Genomic DNA, 21,053 nt, shown 5'->3' with positions numbered 1-21,053 from the left:
CCGCCATCCTCCCCACGGGGTATGGAAGACTTGGTGTGCTGAAGTGCAATATCTGCTCTTTCATTGGACCCGCGCTATACGATGATATTCATCAATTGCCGCACATTGACTGCCGCGCATTGACCAGCAAGGGAGGGATATATCAACCTGGGTTTGTCCCTTGTCTCTACTGATCTCAGGGGCAGCAATCACTCCGGCTATTAAACGTCTTCAACCCATTGAATGAATTCAGGCATGGCAGAAAAGAATCCAGCCGAGCAGTACCCAAGCTCTCAACATGTGGAGTCCAATGATACAGAGAAGCAACAGCCCCAAGTGGTGATCCCTAAAGAGCGACAGTCGGTCATTCGCAGAAAGGTCTGTCAATGCTTCATTACCATAGTTCTTATTTTTTGCTTACTATAATCTAGTTTGATCGCCGCGTCTTGCCAATTGTATGTATTCTATACATTCTATCATATTTGGATCGCGGTAAGCATACCCAACTCACTCATCTAAACCCCCTATCTCATCAAATAACCAGGAAATATCGGCAACGCCAAGACTGCCGGACTCGACAAAGATCTTAACCTCAGTGACTATCAATGGTCTTGGGTCTTGTACGCCTTCTATATCTGCTACATCATGTTCGAGTGGACTACGGTCCTTTGGAAGATTCTCTCAGCACATTACTACGTTGCCATTCTCTGTATTTGGTAAGTCGCCGAGTCGTCCTTTTGTTTCTATTTGCTAAACGTGCCGCTTTAGCTGGGGCGCAGCTGCAATGTGCAGTGGTGCAGTCAACACCTTCGTCCAGCTTGTCGCGACTCGGTCATTGTTGGGTATTTTCGAAGCTGCCTTTGGTGCTGGTGCACCATACTTCCTCTCTTTGTTCTATCAAAGACAAGAACTAGGACTCCGGGTATCTCTACTCCTTGGAATGTCCCCAGTTGCAAATTGCTTTGCTTCTGCTCTTGCCTATGGAATTACCCACATCAGGGGATCTATAGAGCCATGGCGCTACCTATTTATCATTGGTGAGATTATACCCCCACCTAGTTTTATCTGTCCTCAACACTAAATATAAACAGAGGGAGCACCAACGGTTCTCTTCTCAGTGGTAGTATTCTTCTTCCTTCCCGACTCACCCGGCTCAGCATCCTTCCTCGACGAAAGAGAACAAACAGAAGCAGTAGAACGCATGCAATCATTCGACACAACAAAGAAAAGTAAGGTCAGCTGGTCCCAAGTCCTAAGCGGATTATCAGACTACAAAAACTACATCCACATGTCCATCCACTTCTGCTGCAACTACTCCTTCGGGGGACTCTCAAATTTCCTCCCAACAATCATCCAGCACATGGGCTACACATCCATCAATGCCCAAGGCCTATCAGCACCGCCCTACTTTGTCTCCTTTCTATGCTGTGTAGCAGCCGCATTCCTCTCAGACAGATGGGGAAACCGAGGAATCCTGATCACATTGTTTGCAAGCATGGCGACAATCGGGTATCTACTCCTCACATGCGTGCAAGATGAATCAAAGACTGCGGCGCGGTATGCGGGTGTTTGGCTAGCGACATGTGGGATCTTCCCTGCTCTCGCGCTGAATATCACTTGGTTGTTGAATAACCAGGGTGGGGAAAGTAAGAAGGGCGCTGGGATGGCTATGCTTGCTATTTTTGGACAGACTTCTAGTTTGATCAGTAGTTCTGTGTTTCCCGATTCTGATGCGCCGCTTTATACGCTTGGGTGTGCGCTTGCGTGTGCTTTTACTGGGTTGATTGCTATCTTGGCTATGGGGTTGAGTGCGAAGTTGACTTTGGAGAATCGGAGACGGGATCGGGTTTATGGGGTTGTTGGTGTGAATGAGAGGGTTGATGTTACTGAGGCGGGTGATAATCATCCTAACTTTAGGTATTTGACTTAGGGGTTTGGGATAGTTCGTTCATGTGTGAGCTGCCTGCTGTTATATTATTTGTTGACTGCCATATGCTATTGAAAGACTGGAATCCACTCTTTATTTATCTGAAGCTATACATTTATGGAGGTAATTGCCACAAAAAGTCCAAATCCAAATCAACGCCATCCATCCGAACTCCAAAATCCCCCTCTGTAGACCCAAAAGGTGCCATGGATGGATCCAGAGGCAAAGATAACCAGTCATTCATAGTAACATCCAAGTCCCCTAGGTCCATAGTCGACATGTCGCCATATGAATTCGGGGAAGGAAGGTCATTTCCGACCCCAGAGTATGAGGATACTAAACTTTCCCGTAGACGCGAGACTTGGACTTGCAAAAGAGCTGCATAGTGAGATTTCAAATGCATATCATCCTGACTGCTATCCTGCAGTGTGGAGATGGCTCGATCAAGGATCTGGAGCGCCTCCTGCAGTTTTGAATTGCGTACACCCAAAGCCAGGGCCTTCATAAGGAATATTGACGCGCTTATTGTTCGGAAGAGTATCCTCATTGGTGAGAAGTGTAAGGATCCACCCAAGAGCGTTATCTTGTCGAGAGTTTGGCAGCATCCGTCTATTACTTCTTCGATAAAGCCGTATTCTCTTGCTGTGATGTTCAGCTGTCTAGCGCGTTCAACGAAAGAGAAGTCGATGACTGAATCTCTTTGTGATGATGATAGGGTTTCGCTTTGGAGGACCCGTTGGACAATCCTTTGCATTCCGATGGAGTTGGTGAGGATGCGTAGGTGTTGGTATTCAATGAATAGGGTATCAGTGTAGGGGAAGCTTGAGTCTATCTAAGGTTAGTGGTGAATATAGATTTTGACCTTTCAACATCATACCTGAGATATGGAGATATCGTTGTTGCCAGCTCGCCAACAGGACCTGTTTTCTCTCCAATACAGGGATGAATGTGTCCGATGGTCCAGCCGAGCTTGAAATATTCATGAGCGGGAAGAGCGTATCCGTGACGGAACTGGTCAACTTCATAAGTTCAATCCAGGCATTCATGAACAATAACCAGTCTCTATCGATAGACTGCAAAGATGTTCGTGTTTCAGGCATGGAAATCCCGACATCAGATGGCACTGGCGAAGTACAACCTATCCGTGAAGATAGAGCATTGATGGACGTAAACAGTAGACTCGGCAATCGCTGTCGTCGTACCTCAATGTATTCAAGATATCGCTCAGCATCAAGACCAACTAGATCATCTTGCTTGGGCAGTCGAGCGCTCGAGTCGAATACACCGAGTTCATGCGCGAGAGCTAAGGCTGAGTTGAGGACCATCCAGGACATACGTTCAAACCGCTTCGTGGGCTCAACAACATCTTCCCGCCATCTGGAGGATACTGGGATATCTTCATTCAGAGAAGGTGGGTCTCTGATGTCCGGGTTTGTCAAGAGAAAGTCTGAATCCCATCCATCTGCCTCTGGTGGGAATTGTAATGCTCGTGGATGCCATTCAGACATGAGTAGTAATGCTTCAATGCTTCCTATTGTGCGTGTTTTGGCTTTCGAGATTTTCTCCTGTCCGAGAGTAATCCGAAGAAGCAAGTGTTGGCAATGTTGCCATAGACGATGATGAATGAAGAATGAGCGAGAAGATCCGCCAACTCCAGGAAGGGTGTGGTACCGAGAGGAAATCATGAGTATGGTGTAGCAGAGCATTGGTTCCTGGGTTACTAGATAATATTGGTTTTTATGCGAGGCGAAAAAGTCTGTAAGGACGGGCGATAGAGGTGCCATGTTTTCGAAGAATCTGATTACTTTGAGGTTAGTATAGCCCCAAGCATCTGACAAAATGTATAAACTTGCAGGTTTATCAAAACGACAGCCTCCTGGGCAGAGAACCATCCCATTCTCACAAATCGACATGCATTCCAAATGCGGAGGACCTCGGCGTTGGTCGGCTCGGAGGCTATCAATCGTGAATTATCTGTCGTTGATATGTTTTGAGAGGGTTCATTTGATTCCTGAAGTGCGGCCTCAAACAGAATATTCATTGCATCGTTGTTGTTTGAAACCACAGTTTCTAGTACTGACGTGGAAAGACCATCTTGATTGACTGGTACATCTAAATGAGGGTCTGCTAGGTGAGTTTAGATTAGCTGCAATTTATTTCCTGCATGATTTGTAGAGCGCTTGCCTTTAATCTCCTTGTTTCCTTCTGCAGGTCTTCGGATAGTTTTCCGTGATCTGTATAAGTCAATCTCACGATCTGTCAGGGCCAACGGAAAACACACTTATTAGACCCATCTCTTCCTGTATTTTCCCGGGCTGGCGTCCCAAGGGGATCCTTTTCGTCTCTTGACCAGGGTTTCTTTGTAGTAAAAGCGCAATTGATGTCCTTCTTGATGCATCTGCGGCATCTCACATCGTCGCCAGCCTCGCACTTTACTTTGCGTCGCGCACATGGAATACAAGCCTTGTATGTCCGCTGATACTCATATTCAAGAGATCCTCTCCCTCTTCCCTTTGTACGGTCCATGAATGCTATACTGCGGCGATGCAGGACTTCGGTGGAGAATGGCGGGAATTGGACGAAATACCCGCACTCGGTTATTTCACTTTTCGACCCCTCACTGAGCACACGACTTCGGTCCTATTGGCTTATGACTCCTTATTCAAATTGATTTTCTACTTCAATTGCTATATTGACTTGATAAGGTGCTTGTGTGGGTCCAGGATAATCAGTCACAAGCTAGAATATGTCCCCCGTACTCTCCTTGCTTTCTTAATGTCCAACAGGAGTACATCTCAGAACGTAAAAGATGAATCTAGAGAGCATTATTATTATATTTATCTAAATAGGTCACAGGGAAGAATAGCAAAAAGAGCAAGCTGCCTGGGCATCTCACTAACACTCTTTCAGGATCGCATGGCAAGTCCGGTGGCACCACGTGACACATGAAGCCCTTTGTTCTGGCACTGTGCATGCAACGTCTTAATTGAATATTTGGAGGCATTTTGAGCTTTCCCTCTAGTTTCTATTCCTGGACTGGTCGTTCACCCTACGTGTGAATGAAATTACTTTACTAGAGGAGGGCAACAGGCTGGCAACATAGCACAGTTATCTGAGGGCCTAACTAAAAACGAGCGCAGTCCCCATTGCGGTCCAGACAGACAGAAACAAAGCAAGAGATGGAAGCAGAACACAATAATCCTAGTCTTCTATAGACAGCGTAAGTCTACCATAAACATCGAAAACTTAGAAAGACGGATCGGCTAATAAACCCCTTCAATCAGTTCATTACGCGGATGAAACATTGCAGGTAAAGGGTAATAAATCTGGGTAGTAATCTGATTACGTCCATGTGGCCAAGTTGAATTAAGTCCGTATGGTGAGATTTGTATCAAAGTCAGTTTACTCAAAGCAAAGTGAATATGCACGTCTATACGTACACCCGGAAACGGAAACGCATGGAAGCTCTATCTTGCTTTCCTTTCTTTTCCAAGGTTCCTTGCTCACTACCTTCAGCCTAGTTTCACCGCTATCGCTCTGGCCATAGCTCTTATTAAGAGCGTGGCCGTCTTTGATGCTGTCTCGTGTCTGATTCATCCCTGAATCGGGAATAAGCGGTAAGAATCCCTCCTCTAGTTGTCTTGGATAAACTTCATTACTGATAATACTTGAATTGCAGCAAATGCAACCCCGAATACGACACTGGCCAACAAATCCCAGTTATAGAGCCGGAAAACTTCAAGTCTCTCTCAAATGCTTGGATATCGTGGCTTGCCACGATTCGAGGCTCTGCTATCGTCTCCCGACATAACAAGGGAAAGATAGTTAGGCCAGATTCGATCCACCCCCCGAATCACTGGGCCTCCTACGCTTGAAACACATGCCCACCAAAACCAAGCATAGGAGCTCCCTCCTACATCACAGGCATGGCTTCGGCTCGGTTCGAATGTTTAACTAACATAGTCTGCCCTACGGTGCGCTGAACTGACAAATCGGGCTTCCCTCTCTACTTTGCTACAACCCCTCAGCCTCATTTGCCCTCGCCAACCTCCTCCGTGTCCTCTGCCTAGCCATAGGAACACTGGTAGTGGCTCATACCTAAGGCTTGGGATTCTACTGTTTCTTCATATGGAGAACGAGAGCCAAAGAGTCAACACAGACCACAGAACTTCTCCAATAAAGGGCACTTGCTGCCCTCGCAGATATGATGGTGCCTGGATGAGATATCTTTCAGCAAGCGTCGCCGGGGTGAATGTGTGGCCCAAACCTCTTACTCTTACAACCCACATGAACGGCAAAATTGCCATGTCCGGACCGACACAATCAAAGCTTTCTAATCATCTGGCTTCCAATAATGTGTGGCCATCTTTGATTCCACCTCATTTGAGCTGATTCTTCTCTTTGCATACTCCACTAAGGTCTTCTGATCCTTCTCTGTCTCAGAGGAGACAGATATCATGACTTGTCAATTTGCTATTTTCATCAATATGACACCGATGTCCACATTTTACTTGACCATATTCAGAGTAACCTGAAGTGTAAATTCAGGAGAAGATGACTATTGTGACTCTCAATATTCATGTTGAGGTGATAGATAAGTAACTGCATGTTTGTCGGCTCTAGGGTACGAAGCTGATACATCTGCCTTCCGCTCTGGGAATCATCTATCTCCCTATCTCACATTATGTCGCTGGACGTAGTTTGTTTGAAGATTAATCAGTAATCAGACTGATTACTTACACTAATATATAGTTGGGACGTCGGGAGGTTTCTTTGAGGTTTCATACTTGCTTGACATGAACTCAAAGACACCAAAAGCAACAACAGTACCAATGGATATTAATACAACACGGATGAAGCACATAGGTAACAGTAAAACATTGAAGACTGGTAATCCAGTGAAAATTACTTAATTCATATGCTCGTCAAAAAACAAGCGCCGGCGCCCGCTCTTCTAAAGGGCTATCTAACAGTCGCAGCCAATACACCAGACTCAGACCCAGCTTCAACAAATACATAACAGCATATCAACACATCCAGAGGATCAACTGGAAACCCACCCGATCCAAAAGTATAACTATAACACGTGAAGATCCCCGGCTTTGATGCCTGGGTAATCAATTGAATGTTAATTGATCGAAACCCTAACCAAAGCGCTCGGCTTAGGCCTTTCTGCTGCGAGTCCGAGGACCACGCTGTTCGGCGACGGGCTCGCCGTTGACCAGAACCTGGGGAGTGTGGTTCTCCTTGCTGGTCTCGTCTACGCCAGTGGCAATTGCCTTGGTCGCGTTAACAGGCTCGAGCTCTTCTTCTTCCTCTTCGTCCTCGCTACGCTCGTCTTTTGTGACGTTGGTGAAGATGTAGTTCATCAGAATGCGCAGGATCAGGAACAGCCAGAACAGGTTGACAGCCTGCAGACTGGCAAGCAGTGCAAAGGTGATGTACTGACTGATCCAGCACTTGTACTGCTGTGTCTCCCAGTTCAGCTCGAATGGTCCGACAGTGCGGAACTCAGTCAGAACAGCCCAGAGGATCTTCAGATTCAGCACGTGACGCAGGTAAATCCACCACCCCACGAACATGGCAAAGTAGGGCGCAGTGATATACGCATCCAGGTAATTTAATGTCTTAGAGGTGGCCAAAAAGAAATCAGAGATATCGTGCGTGATATACACCGCCAAGCCCATGTACGTGAAGTGGAAGCGGTAGCTCAGCGCGATAAGCGCAAGCGTGATAATATGATGACCAACAAGCTCCTTGAAGTCCTTACGAGGCTTCTCCAACTGCAGCATCAACACAATCGCCTGCTGAGCCCAGTAACTCGCCTCGAGCAGGTAGTATGCCTTGAACAGACCCTCGTGCTCGCGGTGCGGGAAGCCCTCAAACATCGCCGTCGTGTTGAAGTACCAGATACTCGACCGCTTCATCACGTACAGACCAAACGGCCCGAACACGCCGAAGTACACTGCCGTATATGACTGCTCCATGAACCGCGCCGTCTTTCCCTTCCCGCGGATACCGCACCACACCGCAAATGGTCGGATCATCTGCTGCATGATGAATTCGCGCGTGAACGACAGCACGATGGTGTAGAATGCCACAAATGCAATGTCCTTCTTGCCCTTGCCGTACATTATGGGTCCGCCGGGGGTCTTCGGGGGCTGCGGGTAGGACAGGAAGATGGCGCTGTGCATTGGGTTCGAGGTTGTGGGGTTGATGGCGTACAGCGCGATCAGGAAGAGCATTAAGAGAAGTGGCAGCAGCCAGGTGTATCGCAGACAGGTATCGGCGAAGCGGTGGAGGAGGGAGCGGCTGCGACGTCGCTTGGGTTGGGCCTTGGTGGCCTGTTTTTGTGCGCCATCGAATTGCTGGCGGGATGGGTTAGTACGGAGGATTGCGCATTGAATTTCGAGACGTACCTTCTGATCTGGTGATGTTGGCTCGATCGGACTCACTTCGTTCATTGTGGACATCGCTGGTGCACTGGTGTCACCACGAATGTCCACGCCCAAGGCTGAGCTTCCCCGCGGGCGAACCATGACGACTGTAGGACCTTGGGAAACTCTAGCTTGCCCTTTTTGGACTCGGAGGGTTCGAGCTCACGTGCTCCGGAAAGAGATGAATACAACAAGAAGGGATAGAGGAGAGAGGAAATTGATCATGACCCGGAACGATCGGATAAGAGAGGATCGTGAAAGGGCGATCATCCATTTTTTTTTCCAGGGGGGGAACTCCACCCCCGTTGACCAGACAGCTTCGCAGCTCCGATCGGAAAGTCTTGGCATTCTCTTTCCCTTGGAGGTTTCGAATTGGACAAGTCGCTTTTTTTTTTTTTTTTTTTTTGGCAAGATCCTGATATACATCCTGGGCTGATTTGGAATCGGTCTACGATTGCCAATCAAAACGTCTACACTTGCGAGGCTCCCGTTCTCCCGTGGACAACGCCAAGATACTCATTTTAGGATTCAGACACGTATACGACCCTACAGGTCCGGATACGAGCAAGTTGGAAATTTGGATGAAAAAGGTTGATCAGACTGAATTCGTGGGTATATGCAACTTGTTGAATTGTATTACATGACATCATATCGACATTGATCATGTCTAACCCAAGAGAGAAAAGGGGGAAAAAAAGAGACAACACAACCACATTATAACGGAGCCAACTAATCACTCCTTCTATACACTCTCAACATTATGCGTGCTCAGTGTGAGCAGCAGCACGCTTCTCAGCACCAGCCAGCTTCTCGCCAATGACCTCAACATCACCCGCTTCGGCAGCAACAGTGCGCTTGGTATCATGGGTAGTCTTCCAGGCCGGGGTACCGATGTAAGGGATACCGTTGGGATCCTCGAAGATCTGCTCAGTTTCCTCCAGAGTCTTACCAGCAGTCTCGGGGAACAAGAAGAAGACGTGAATAGTCATGGCAACCAAGAAAACACCGAAGATGATATAAGTTTGCCAGCGGATCGTGGCAAAGGCAGTGGGGACAAACAGACCAAGCGCCGTGTTGAACGCCCAGTTGAACGAGGTGGCCAAAGAAACGGCCTTACCACGCACGCGCAGAGGGAACAGCTCAGGAGGGTACACCCACGAAACAGGTCCCCAGGTCGGGGCGTACGACGCCACGAACAGGTAGGTGCATGCAATCAGTCCCTTGGCAGGGGCGCCACCGAGAAGCATCGACGCCTCGGCCACACCGTCAACACCGCCGGGCACGACCTCACCGTAAGTTGCCATGATACCGGCGTTGGCGAACATCCAGGTCATCATGAGGAGAGCGCCGATCAGGAGAGTAGGGCGACGGCCCCAGCGGTCAACCCAGATCAGGGCGGGCACGGTCATGATCACGTTGATGATGTACTGGATGGAGGAAGCGAGGAGGGTGGCATCACCCTTGTATCCGGCCATGGTGAAGACGTAGGTGATGTAGTACATCATGACATTCATACCGGTCAGCTGGGACCAGATTTGGGTCCAGACTCCGGTCATGGTGCGGTGAATCATCTTGGGTGTGAACAGCTCGAGGTAGGTGACGTCCTTGTTCTGCGCCTCGAACTCGCAAATGTCGCGGATCTCTTGCATCTCGGCCAAAACGAAGGGGCTGTTCATATCGCCCTTACCGTGGACTAGGGCCAGAACAGACTGGCACTCTTCCCAGCGGTCCTTGCGGGCCAACCAACGAGGGGACTCGGGGAGGATCATCATTCCGAAGAAGAGGAGAACCGCGGGAATCGCCTGCAGACCCCAGGGGATACGGAAGACGGACTCGCTGTAGTTCTTGGAGGTGGATTCGTTACCATGTCCGATGAATGAGCAGCCGAAGGAGATACTGTGGGGAAAAAAAAGAGGTCAGCTACTGATTCAACCTTGGCATGCCAACCACAGGTGTGCCACATACTAGTACATGATCAGAATACCCCAGGTGATAGCCCATTGCTGGGAGCCGACGAGACGGCCGCGCTTGGAGGGAGGAGCAATCTCCGAAATATAGACAGGGACCTGAGCGGACTCGATTCCGACACTGAGACCGTTGATGACACGTCCGGCAATAAGCATACCCATGTTCTGGGCAGCGCAAGTAATAACGGAGCCGATAATCCTAACAGAATGTTAGCCATGACGGTCCAACACCATTTCCAATCGAACCACGCAACCACGCAACCAGCAAACGTGAAAACATGAAAACATGAAAACATGAAAACATGAAACCACTTACCAAATGATACAACCGACCATAATAGCATACTTGCGACCAAGACGATCCGAAATGAAACCAGAGATAAGGGCACCGAGCCAAGAACCAGCAGGCATGGCAGCGGTAACACCACCCTGAGATAGGGAATCGAGACCACTGCATTTGTCATCGTCGTTGAACGGAGGGCCATTAGGTCCTTGGTTGAAATAACACCTATAAGCCGGCGTGCCGATAATGGCCGACATGGACGAGATATCGAAACCGAAGAGGGCACCGCCAATGACGGACACCGCCGTGATGACGTAGAGATTCCCTACGACAAACATGGTGACTGTTGAACCCAAGTCAGGGGAACAATGAGGCAAGAAAAGAGAAGAGATCTACAGAAAAACCGAAAAGGAACGAGGAAAAACCTCCCTACTTAAATAGAAGGCAATACCGGGAAAAACTCTCTACAGCAATGCGCGACTAATAAAATCCACCCGCATATAGGTATTGTTCCGTTCTGTTTTTTCCCTCCCCACTCGCTGACCCGTGTTATGTCCGGGGAGAGAGAAATTAATGTAAAATATCTGACCATCTGTACGGAGTACACTATCCAGATTATGCCAAGACTCCGCTTGCAACCCCAGCTACCCCTGTGCACTCTTATTGGTGGAAGGTAGATTATGCTTATCCACCCACTCCACGGTGATTGGTGGACATACACCAGTACAGACTGGGATCCGGGGAATGGGCCACGAGACAAAATTTCTAAGCCGAACAAGGCCAAGCGCGGTAATTCAGAGAATTCCAAGGTTTCCCCGAACCCGGAAGCCGTGTTCGGGTTTTGAAAGAGAGTCGGCTAAGTTCTGCAATCGGCGTGGGACGGCAGTGGCGTTTTCGGGCATACCTTAGGTAGATATAGAGACATCTGGAGAGAAAATAAAATTGTGGTTCTTGTAAATCAAAAAAAGGGGCCAGAGTGCATATGGTACGATTTTCCGGATATCCCCAGATCAACCCACAAAAACGTGCCTGGGGACATCATTTCCCTGTCGAGAAATCAGACATCAGGAAACAGGTCTCACTTGCATGGGTAACCACCCTTCACAATGCGTACCGGGGTAATTTTACTGTAATTTTCCTTACAAATTTAGCCGGAGTGTCCACCAGGACATATAACATGTAACAAATGAGAAGTCTCCCCTTCCAACCGGTGACCCGAGCACACAGTAGTCCGGGGCCCCGACTACGGCCACTTTCCCAGAACGGCACGGTACACGGCTTCTCGTGGACTTTCAGTGGCTGCCGTTCGCCGAAGTGGACTCGGCTTGAGCTCGGCCTGCGGTGATTTTTTTCCCTTTCTGGACCCGCGTTGGCAATTCTTGTGTCGCTTGTTTCTTTTTTTGCTTTTTCGTGGTTCGCCTCTGCCGTAAAGTTCGATTGTGTTTCAGCGCGATGCATGACCTGGTCTTTTTACTGGCTGTGAACTAGGGTGGATCAATAATTCCCACGTTTTCACTCCGGACATCGTCGATAATTCATCTAGATTTTCGACGCCATTTTCATCTTGATATCTCCGGTGTGACATTCCCCGCGTGGAAAAGATGCGGAGGACTGGGGAAATCCTAATTGCGCTCACCGAGAGAACTCTTCCAGGGTTCCCCAGTAGTTTCGGTCCAAGCCACTGACATCGATCGTGCAGGCCGTTACCTTCTACGGTAACCTAGTTAAAATGCATTCCAGAAATGACCGGGATCTTGTATACAATGTACTCCGCATGTTCTTACTCCATACGGAGTGCTCCGTACGGAGCACTCCGTATATACATAGGCAGGTTGACCGGGGCCTCTCTTATCTGGGCCACTTTCTAAGGTAATATGCGAGATTAGTATAAATATACTGCTATTTGTCCTCCGTACAATTGACTCAACTTATACTGTAGGGCATCGCAGTGTGGATAAAGCAGGGGGAAATGCGTGGGTTCTATATTAAGCTTGCGGCTTTCGATCTATCTCATTGGTGTACTGATCGAACTCCGCAATTCCCCCGTTCCTTTCACGTGAAGCCGACATCCGAAGCCCTTCCCTTACCTCCATCCTCAGGCACAACACGAAGTCTTTTTTCCCACATTCTGATCGCGCGGCCATGCTACGATTTAACGTACGAGGTCAATTCTCTGCTCCGAAGCCTTGATGACTGGTAGAATTTAGTAATGTCATTTCCTTCTCGAAGCATTCAAGATAGTAGAAAACGAAATTAGGACCAATCTGACTGCAGCTATCGAAGGGCTCGTTGGTTGACCGTGTGTATTAGGCACAAAAGAAGTTCGAAAAGCGGCAGATGAAAGCCAGTGATGATCACCTTTATGTCGGAATGCCAAGTCAAGAGGTTGAGAATGCATGGATACGCTTTATACACGGTTTGTTTCATTTTGGCAAGGGACCTTTGATGATGCTAATAAAGCATAGTAGGGCTAAATTCAATCTAGATGCAACTGAAATCGAATTTGCGGATGATACAATTTCGTGGCCACAGAATGGCAAGTCTTTTACTGGGTTAGTCGCTGTCCATCCTATTAGTTTAGTAGATATAATCTGTGAGTTACTGACTATCTGGGAGAAGCGTGCAGGTTAATCACCAGCTCCATTGCCTTGTGGGTTTTCTCTTATTTGAACTATTCAGCTATTCAACTATTCAGGATATCAGCTCACCTCCGGAACAGAACCGGTAGAGACAGTTTCTGTGCTTACCCTACTATAACCACACACGCTGCTTTCACAAAAGAACATCTGAGAGTCTTACACAATGGGACACGCGGAATAATGCACCAACTACCTGCGGCATAGTATTCAATTCCATGCAGATCTAACTACTATGCTTTGGCAGAAGAAGGACAACTCATCCCAAGCTCTCCAGGACCGGGTGACATCGCTGGCCTTGGACATGGAGACTACGTACACGTGCCGGGAATGGGAACCTATTCATAAATGGGCCTCCAGCCGGCAGGTAAATTACGCGGAATGAGAGGACCTAGTACAGAGGCAAGTTCAAGGTTTTAGATTGATAAGCCCAAGAAATGCATAGCAAAGCATTTCCAATTTCATAAGAGTCCAAAGCCAGACGTTTATCCAATCATTCAGTTCCTGTCTAAATGATGGTCTTTTTCCTATCCAATGAGAACACTGGATGGCATGCTGCTTCACCTGTGAAATCGAGGTCCAGTCGAGGGTAATAATATCGCATTGAATAGCTATGGGAAGTAAAATTACATACAGATGACTACGTAGATCAGTCATCAAGATCTACAGCCATTTGTGAAAACACCGATCGGGCACTATCGACACCCCGAAAAATATACAGAGCACCGCTCCTGACCTCATTATGTACACGAACCGACTTGGGTAAACACCACAGCTCCTATATCCGTGGAGCATACGGCTCTCAGCATTTCACTGCTATCAGAGAGCATGGATATTCACGTCCGCCCGATAGGGCTTCACTCGTCCTCCGGTTTGTTCTCCGGGTTCTCAGGATCATATTTCCAGCGGCGGTGGTTCTCCGCAACCCACCACTTGGCTACATGGGCCGCCTCGCTGAGCCATTTCACGGCCTCGGGTCCATGCTCCTTCCGCACGGCGTCGATCAAAAACAGGAGTTGGAGATCTTCCTGAGGACTGAGCTCGAATGGGTCGGCGACAACATCGGTGAACCGCCACTTAGCGTCGGGCTTGAGAGGCACGACCAAGCGGTACGGCTGTGCGGCCGCCCGCATGCAGAACCACGTTCCACCAGGGTTCATCGTGGAGAAATGCCATTCTTGCTTGCCGTTGTGCTCGGGGATAAGTGTGCGAATCATCGACTGGCCCTCGTACATAGGGAGTAGATCTTTGATGATCTTGGTGGATTCCTCGTCAATAGAGGAGGTCTCCACGAGGAGATCGAGGATCGTGGGGAGGATTTGGGTGGAGAGGACGGCATTGTTGACCTCGATCTGGGGTAGCTTAGGGTGCGAGAAGAATAGCGGCACATGGAAATTGCCGACGTGAGGGGAATGCCAGGCGGTTATACCGCCATCGTTCGGGAGTGATAGACCGCTAGATTAAGTTAGAGGCTGGACGGGCTGCGAGTATAGGTAGAACTTACTGGTCACCAGTCATCACAAGAAGGGTCTCATCGGCAATGCCGGCATCATCGAGAAGCTCCAGGATATCGGCTATCCACTCATCCTGGTAGGCCATGGTATTTAAGTATCGGTTCAATTTCTCATTCCGTTCACTGGAGACATTCCCCATCATCTCCTGATAATCACCAGGTATATAATACGGGGTATGTGTATTATGGGTTAGATGGCTAAGGAACAGGCGAGTGTTGTTCTTCTTGGCATCGTCGATGACATCCCGGAGATACTTTTTCAGCACCTTATCCTCATGGCCATGTTCCTCTTCCTCTTCTGTCTCTTCTGGGATATATTTACCGCCAGCTGCATCGATTGTCCTCTTTGCCATGACGTCTTGGTACCCCAAAGCAGGAGAAAGCATGTAATGCTTATCCCAGTCGTCGGGGTGTGACTGCATCCACATAGTGTACCACGGCCAGGAAGTCCAGTCATCTGTCTGACTATTGCTTTCAATCTGACTAGTGATGTTTGGCTGGTTGTTCAATGCCTCGAGTATGTGCGGCAAGCAGGGCTGGTAGATATCGTGCAGGTACTCGAGGTTGGCCTCGACAGCCATAGAATTCACTCCGCATACAGTGCCCGTAATACTCTTCAGCGTGTAGGTCCCGGACGTGTAGGCGTTCCTCGTACTGATGCCACCATATGGCTTCGGATTATCATCGCTGTCCTTACGGAATCCGGTCTTATGTCCGGTCAAACGCTCAGCGGTAGGAGTGAGCTTAGCGAGCCTATCCTGGACCTCCTCGGGAATGCCGTCCGGGTAAGACTCATTGATGTGCTTCATGATGTAAGAGTCTGAGCGGAAGGGCCACACGTCCTGTCGAGTGCTCTCTAACTTAATGAGAATGACATGCTTAATCTTCACACTTCCGTTGTGAAGAAGTTCACATACAGGCTCCAGAATATCGTTCTGGAGGTTTGGCGTGTGCAAAGGATCTTTCATCGGGTTGTAGTGCTCATACACATAGTCAGACTTGTTGTGCTTATTGATACGGAAGGGAGACCAAGCCGGAACCTCATCTGACGAATTGTACGAAGGTAACCAGTCGAATGTGGGAAAGGAGTCCAAAGCGGTGTGGCCTTCCAGCCAGCTGAAATCGGCCGATAACAAGGTTGAGTTTCCAGTAGTAACATTTCCATAGCTGGCACTGTCTGGGGCGATTTTCGGGGCGCTTTCCGGGGTACTTGTCGGAGCACTTGCCGGGGGACTTTCTGGAGTACTTGTTGGGGCATTTCCAGAGGTGCTGTCTGGAGCAGCACTTGGACTCGCTGACGTGGGACGTTCATGAGCGGGCACATATTCGTGGCTGCCGAATGGCGCGAAAGACAGGGAATCAGAGAGATAGCTGTACTCTGCACCGCGTGGACGAATGCAAATGAGAAAAATTGTGATGAAGCCGAATGATATAGCGAGAGCACGCTTCAGCAACGACCGCTTCTGCTTCTGCTCGGACGGAGGCTGAGGCATATCCAGTTGCGATACGGAATCGCTGTCATTATGAGCCTCATCATAGTCATCGATTTCAATCTGCTGATAGGTCTCTGTATCTGATGGAGCTCCTCGTCGAAGGTATCGGCGGAAAGGAGAGAACAAAAACGAAGCCCAAATTCCCAGGAAGGTTTCAGTGGCTTCGAATAGACACGGCGTAGCGAAGTACGCACCGATCATGACCAACGTGTCTATGAGCATGGCGACAGTCAACATGGACAGGACAGTCTGAGTAGCTGGACTGAGGTCGTCCTCGTCAGAACTCTCCGATTTCCCCCAGGGAATCTCTGCGCCTGTATGTACATAAAAGGAGATGTTGGCGGAGGTCATAGATGAGATATATAAACTGGGATGTAATTAGCAATTTATTGTGCTTTATGAGTCCGGACGACAGCTCACCTGAATAAAAGAGTTACAACGGCGGCTACGTTCTGCCGGAGCCGCGATTCAAACGAACGCGTCAGGAAGCATGCAATCAGAATGAGGATTATGTCCACCAGGAAGAAGGTGGGGCCCCATGGGACGAGCGACGGAACCGCAAGGGACGTGAGATGGACGCAGAGATGGAAGCATTTTGACAGTATGAGGGAGATGAAAGTGATAGAGAAGAAATATGTGCGAGAACTGTCCAGATAGAGCTGAGGGGATCTGGCGACCTTGAGGGCGAAAATGGCTGACTCCTCGAGCTGCCGGCGGAGCCCGGAGACGTCTCCTCCATGCAATGAAGATTTCATGGTGCCAACAACACCCTCTGAAGGGAAAGGGATGGGTACTCAAAACATAAGATAAGAGAAAGATTACGCTAAAGATGGAAAATAGAAAATCCAGTTCAAAAACATAGGGCGGGGCATAATCTCACAGGTTCATCCGCTTTAACGGGGACTTTTTCCCTCCAGGGCTCTTCAAACCCTCTTGGCACGGAAAGTGTCCACGTGCGAAATTACCCTGAACGGCAAGTGGTACGGGTCGGTCCCCACGAAACTAAGCCAATCAGAGCAGCGATCAACGGTTCCCTCGGAAGCAAACTGAACAAACTAAGCAAACCAAGCAAACAAATGTATAGGCTTCTCAGACTGAGACAATTATTATTAGGTATCCAGTTTTTCCGGCCTAAGCAGGCAGCTGTCAATCGAGAGGTGAGCACTAAGATGGAAAATCAAATGCCGATATTTGCCTGGCATTCTTCCTATGTATGTATATATATATATATATGGGAGGGATTTCTGTGGTATGTCGTCTGTGAGAAATTTCTCTGGTGGTGATAAATAGGTTATAATATAGGGGAACTTCCAGATCAGCAGTCTCTTACGGACAAAATTTCCACATGGTAGAAAGACAGGTTCCAAATCATGTTACCTCATTATCCAAATGAGGCGAGCTAGCTGACAATTCCCTCTTTCAGCCTTGTTGCCAAGGGCAAATATGTTGATCGACATGGGACTGAGCTTGGCACACAAAAATCTGGGGTAATCTACCATTTGAGCTCCAAGAATAAACTCCAATACAATACATCTTCTATTATCACCATGTATGTAAGTCATTATTCTGCTAGCTAAATTCTTCCAATGTTGGTGTCCAGGATTGTTGTAGGAAGATACACTCATAGCAAAATCAAATTGTGTGACCTTCCATACATCATAAAATGGTAGGGCATAGCACAATGGTGGTAGCACCAAAACTATATCTATTATGAGGATCAGTCGATGCTAGGATAAGTTGAATTGTGCTCGTTGCTGTCAATGCAGGGCTTTGGTCAGACACAATCGGATCATGGATCTCTTGTCGATGAATGACCCTAAGCTGAAGGTCTCGGACGAGGGCGTACCCGCCGGCACAAAGTAGGTCGTTTTCATGTCGAACATACTGGATAGGATGCGGGAGATTCCTACCCTGATATCCTTGATAGCGAGAACCAGTATAACTGGGACTAAGCAAGTTGTCTCTATAATGTGCGAAGCCTCCTCAATCAAAACGAAGCGAGGGCAGAACCCACGAAGTATATGTCGCCCCGCGGTGTCCCGCAGTATAGAACACGACACGGGCCTTCTCAAGATAGAACTCCTGGAGCTTTCCCCACAGCTTTTGGAGGCCAGCTTGCAGCTCTCGTTGTTCAGCAGAGAAATTGTGGGCGCTCGTGCTTGCTGGATCGATAGGCTCCACCTGCAGCTTGTCCATCATCCGTATGACTTGTTGCCAGCAAGCAAATTCCATGAGTCGTTCTGACTCTTAATTTGCTTCTCTTCCTGGTGAACCCAATTCTGACATTGCCGTTCGAATCTGCAAACTACTTTCTGCGTCGACACGGAGTTGGCTCAGGCTTTCAGACACCCTTGTCCCTCTTACCTAGCTTGGTATTAGCTTTCAATTGCTTTTGTAAACCCGAAAGTGCCTGTATCACCTACTGATGACTCTGGGAGTTGTCAGCCTTCTCTCTAGGTCTGTATTGGCAGGGCTGACCCCTCTCCCTCCGTATTTAGCTGGTAAAATTGAAAGACCCAGTCGTCTGCCAGGGCGGCCCAAACCGTTCGACTTTGTCTGCCCCCTTGATCTTCTGGTAGCCTGTACTATCGCTATATAGGCGAGGATATGACCCTCGTCTGGGAAACAGCCGCGTCTCTTGGCTTCGATGATAACCAAAGGACAGGCTATATGATCCTTCTCTCCAAAAAGGAGACTGTAACCTGCCGTCCCAATACACGTATATAGAGATTCCTTCAACCGTCACATCGGCTGACAGCACATCAGGAGGGATGTGGTGAATTAGCCAGGAGCCCCATTGGGCGTTGTCGTGGGGCATGACATTGCGAACTTGGACTTGAATCATGTGGGACCTTTTGGTGGAGGACAAAGGACTCTCTAGAGCCAAAGTCACTCGAGTGCCGGTAGGGGTTTGGAGCAGTCTTTGATCTGATAGGCTGCGGAAGACTGTCACCATCAAAGCGTCGACTAAACATCTGGACTTTGCTTCGGTAAAGACAGAAAGCTCGGTCAACCCATATTTGTGCAGCCAGAGATCTAGTAATAACTAGAAAACGCCCATAACGCCCAAGGGAGTGATATGCTGATGTGTTCTCCACGAGGCTCTGTTCCGTCATCGTGCTCTTTCCATCGTGAAATTTGGAAGCGGGTCAACTCCGCTAGATCAATTTGACAAGGAAGGTCCACCATCGAAGACAGCTCCAGTAGACCATACCCATTAAAGGTGGAACTCGGAGTAAGTTGGCCGAGGAAAGATACTGTATGCCACGGTAGAGATAATTCTCTAGGAAAAGAGACTCCCTTTGGGCTCAAAGGCAAATTCACACAGAAGTGACGGGTTCACACAGCGGTGAATTGTAACCCGGGTACACACAGCGGTGTCTCGGCTTCTCGCACAGCGGCGATATGGTGATTCGGATACGTATAGCGGCGCTTTCCGATCGCTTCCTCGCTCAGCGGCGATGAAGAAAAGGTGAGAGATATAGCTTCTTGCTATTCTCGGGGAAAGTGAGAGATATAGCTTCTCCAACAAAGTGTGAGATAGCTTATACTCCAATGAAAGCTTAGTTCTTGATGAAACTAGCAAAGGGGAGAGAGGGAAAGGGGCCTCATAACCTGTTGAGGCTACGGAGGAGGTGAAAGATGGAGAAGAAAAATGAGAGAGGTGATAGATGAATCTATGGAAAGAAGCTGCCCAGGTGGTATATAAACCAGCTGTATGACTAAGATAGCAAAGAGCCAAAAGCTCAGTCTGCACACAGACAAACGCATACCCTGCATGGACTGCATGCCAAACAGATACCCTGCGTGCAGTGCATGTCAACAATTTTTCCACACTCCCATGCTAGTCATGTTTCTCAAATACTGTGTCCAAGAGCGCAAAAGGCCAGTGTGGACGTGTTTTATACTTCAAATCCTCGATTATCTCACTCATCCGTATATAGTTATACAGGCAGCGGGTAGGTAGCATCATTATCCAGCCAATCTTGGTATTCGGAATTTGGGTGTCTCCGTTCTGAGATCTGGGTATATGCGATCCAATTCCAACTTGATCTCGAGTATGTCAGTTGTCAGTTGGTAATTGCGTTGCTCATTTGACAAATACCTTTATTTCCTTATCAGTACAATGATATCTACTATGATTAGTACCAGTCAGACCCTCTCCTATAATGGCAGGTACCTAGGTAGTCAGTTACTGCCGCATTTGAGCAGCTGCCTGAGTAGTGATGGAGCCTTCCTCACCTTTTACTTTGTTTACCTTCTTCTTCTTCCTTTCTTCTTACTTTCTTCTTCCTTTCTTCTTCCTTCCGCTACACTTCATCATCTTGATTGAGCCCCAACAACATACCTGTCTCCTGCTGTCTCGTGCTGTCTCGTGCTGTCTCGTGCTGTCTCGTGATGTCTCGTGCTTCCTCTGATCTCCCTCAGAACCAGGCCATGGCGGGCGGTTCATCGAAACACCCACCAACAGACCCAACATCCACGCCCAGTATGGATCAGTCCACTGGTCGCAAGCGTCGTCGGTCGCCCTATGGTCTGCGACGGCCCAAGCCCAAGGAGGATGATATGGAGCTGGGAGTACCTGCCAGACCCGTTGAATGGGAGAGAGAAGCAACCAGGGAATCAATTACTGAGCCGATCCCCAGCAAACCGCATGGTCGTAGCCTGCCCCTTTGGGAGCAACCGGTGAAAGTTCCATTACGAGAGCTGTCGGGCTGGAATTCGGCTTCGAAAATCGGGAGCCAGTACGGCCATTTCCTCACCACCAAGATCCTCTGGAAGCATTCCTAGGTTGAAGACCTGGCACGCATGAATATT

General features: G+C 48.5%; 7 protein-coding genes across 7 annotated transcripts; 2 read left to right on the top strand and 5 right to left on the bottom strand.

The window, feature by feature from the left end:
- Positions 1–222: 222 nt before the first annotated feature.
- On the top strand, positions 223–1,909 carry N7489_000374 (uncharacterized protein; the record flags this gene model as incomplete). Its single annotated transcript, XM_056706129.1, has 5 exons — positions 223–357; positions 411–471; positions 524–695; positions 748–1,016; positions 1,071–1,909. The coding sequence occupies 5 exons, from the start codon at positions 223–225 to the stop codon at positions 1,907–1,909; spliced, it is 1,476 nt and encodes a 491-aa protein (XP_056570431.1).
- Positions 1,910–2,021: 112 nt separating this feature from the next.
- Positions 2,022–3,690, bottom strand: N7489_000373 (transcription factor domain-containing protein; the record flags this gene model as incomplete). The annotated part of the gene is made up of 2 exons (XM_056706128.1): positions 2,022–2,734; positions 2,784–3,690. 2 exons carry the CDS (start codon positions 3,688–3,690, stop codon positions 2,022–2,024), a joined length of 1,620 nt encoding a protein of 539 aa, XP_056570430.1.
- Positions 3,691–7,068: 3,378 nt separating this feature from the next.
- Positions 7,069–8,445, bottom strand: N7489_000372 (TLC domain-containing protein; the record flags this gene model as incomplete). The annotated part of the gene is made up of 2 exons (XM_056706127.1): positions 7,069–8,274; positions 8,326–8,445. 2 exons carry the CDS (start codon positions 8,443–8,445, stop codon positions 7,069–7,071), a joined length of 1,326 nt encoding a protein of 441 aa, XP_056570429.1.
- Positions 8,446–9,101: 656 nt separating this feature from the next.
- Positions 9,102–10,931, bottom strand: N7489_000371 (sugar porter family MFS transporter; the record flags this gene model as incomplete). Its single annotated transcript, XM_056706126.1, has 3 exons — positions 9,102–10,239; positions 10,309–10,509; positions 10,627–10,931. 3 exons carry the CDS (start codon positions 10,929–10,931, stop codon positions 9,102–9,104), a joined length of 1,644 nt encoding a protein of 547 aa, XP_056570428.1.
- A 3,155-nt stretch (positions 10,932–14,086) lies between these two features.
- N7489_000370 (uncharacterized protein) lies at positions 14,087–16,990 on the bottom strand (the record flags this gene model as incomplete). The annotated part of the gene is made up of 3 exons (XM_056706125.1): positions 14,087–14,684; positions 14,734–16,602; positions 16,656–16,990. 3 exons carry the CDS (start codon positions 16,988–16,990, stop codon positions 14,087–14,089), a joined length of 2,802 nt encoding a protein of 933 aa, XP_056570427.1.
- A 1,228-nt stretch (positions 16,991–18,218) lies between these two features.
- Positions 18,219–18,431, bottom strand: N7489_000369 (uncharacterized protein; the record flags this gene model as incomplete). The annotated part of the gene is made up of 1 exon (XM_056706124.1): positions 18,219–18,431. One exon carries the CDS (start codon positions 18,429–18,431, stop codon positions 18,219–18,221), a length of 213 nt encoding a protein of 70 aa, XP_056570426.1.
- Positions 18,432–20,633: 2,202 nt separating this feature from the next.
- Positions 20,634–21,026, top strand: N7489_000368 (uncharacterized protein; the record flags this gene model as incomplete). Its single annotated transcript, XM_056706123.1, has 1 exon — positions 20,634–21,026. One exon carries the CDS (start codon positions 20,634–20,636, stop codon positions 21,024–21,026), a length of 393 nt encoding a protein of 130 aa, XP_056570425.1.
- Positions 21,027–21,053: the final 27 nt, after the last annotated feature.

Source organism: Penicillium chrysogenum, assembly GCF_028827035.1.
Source record: "Penicillium chrysogenum strain IBT 35668 chromosome Unknown utg000001l_segment0_segment0, whole genome shotgun sequence".
NCBI lineage: Eukaryota > Fungi > Ascomycota > Eurotiomycetes > Eurotiales > Aspergillaceae > Penicillium > Penicillium chrysogenum.
The sequence above is the reverse complement of the archived record's forward strand: the minus strand, read 5'-3'. Positions and strand labels throughout refer to the sequence as shown.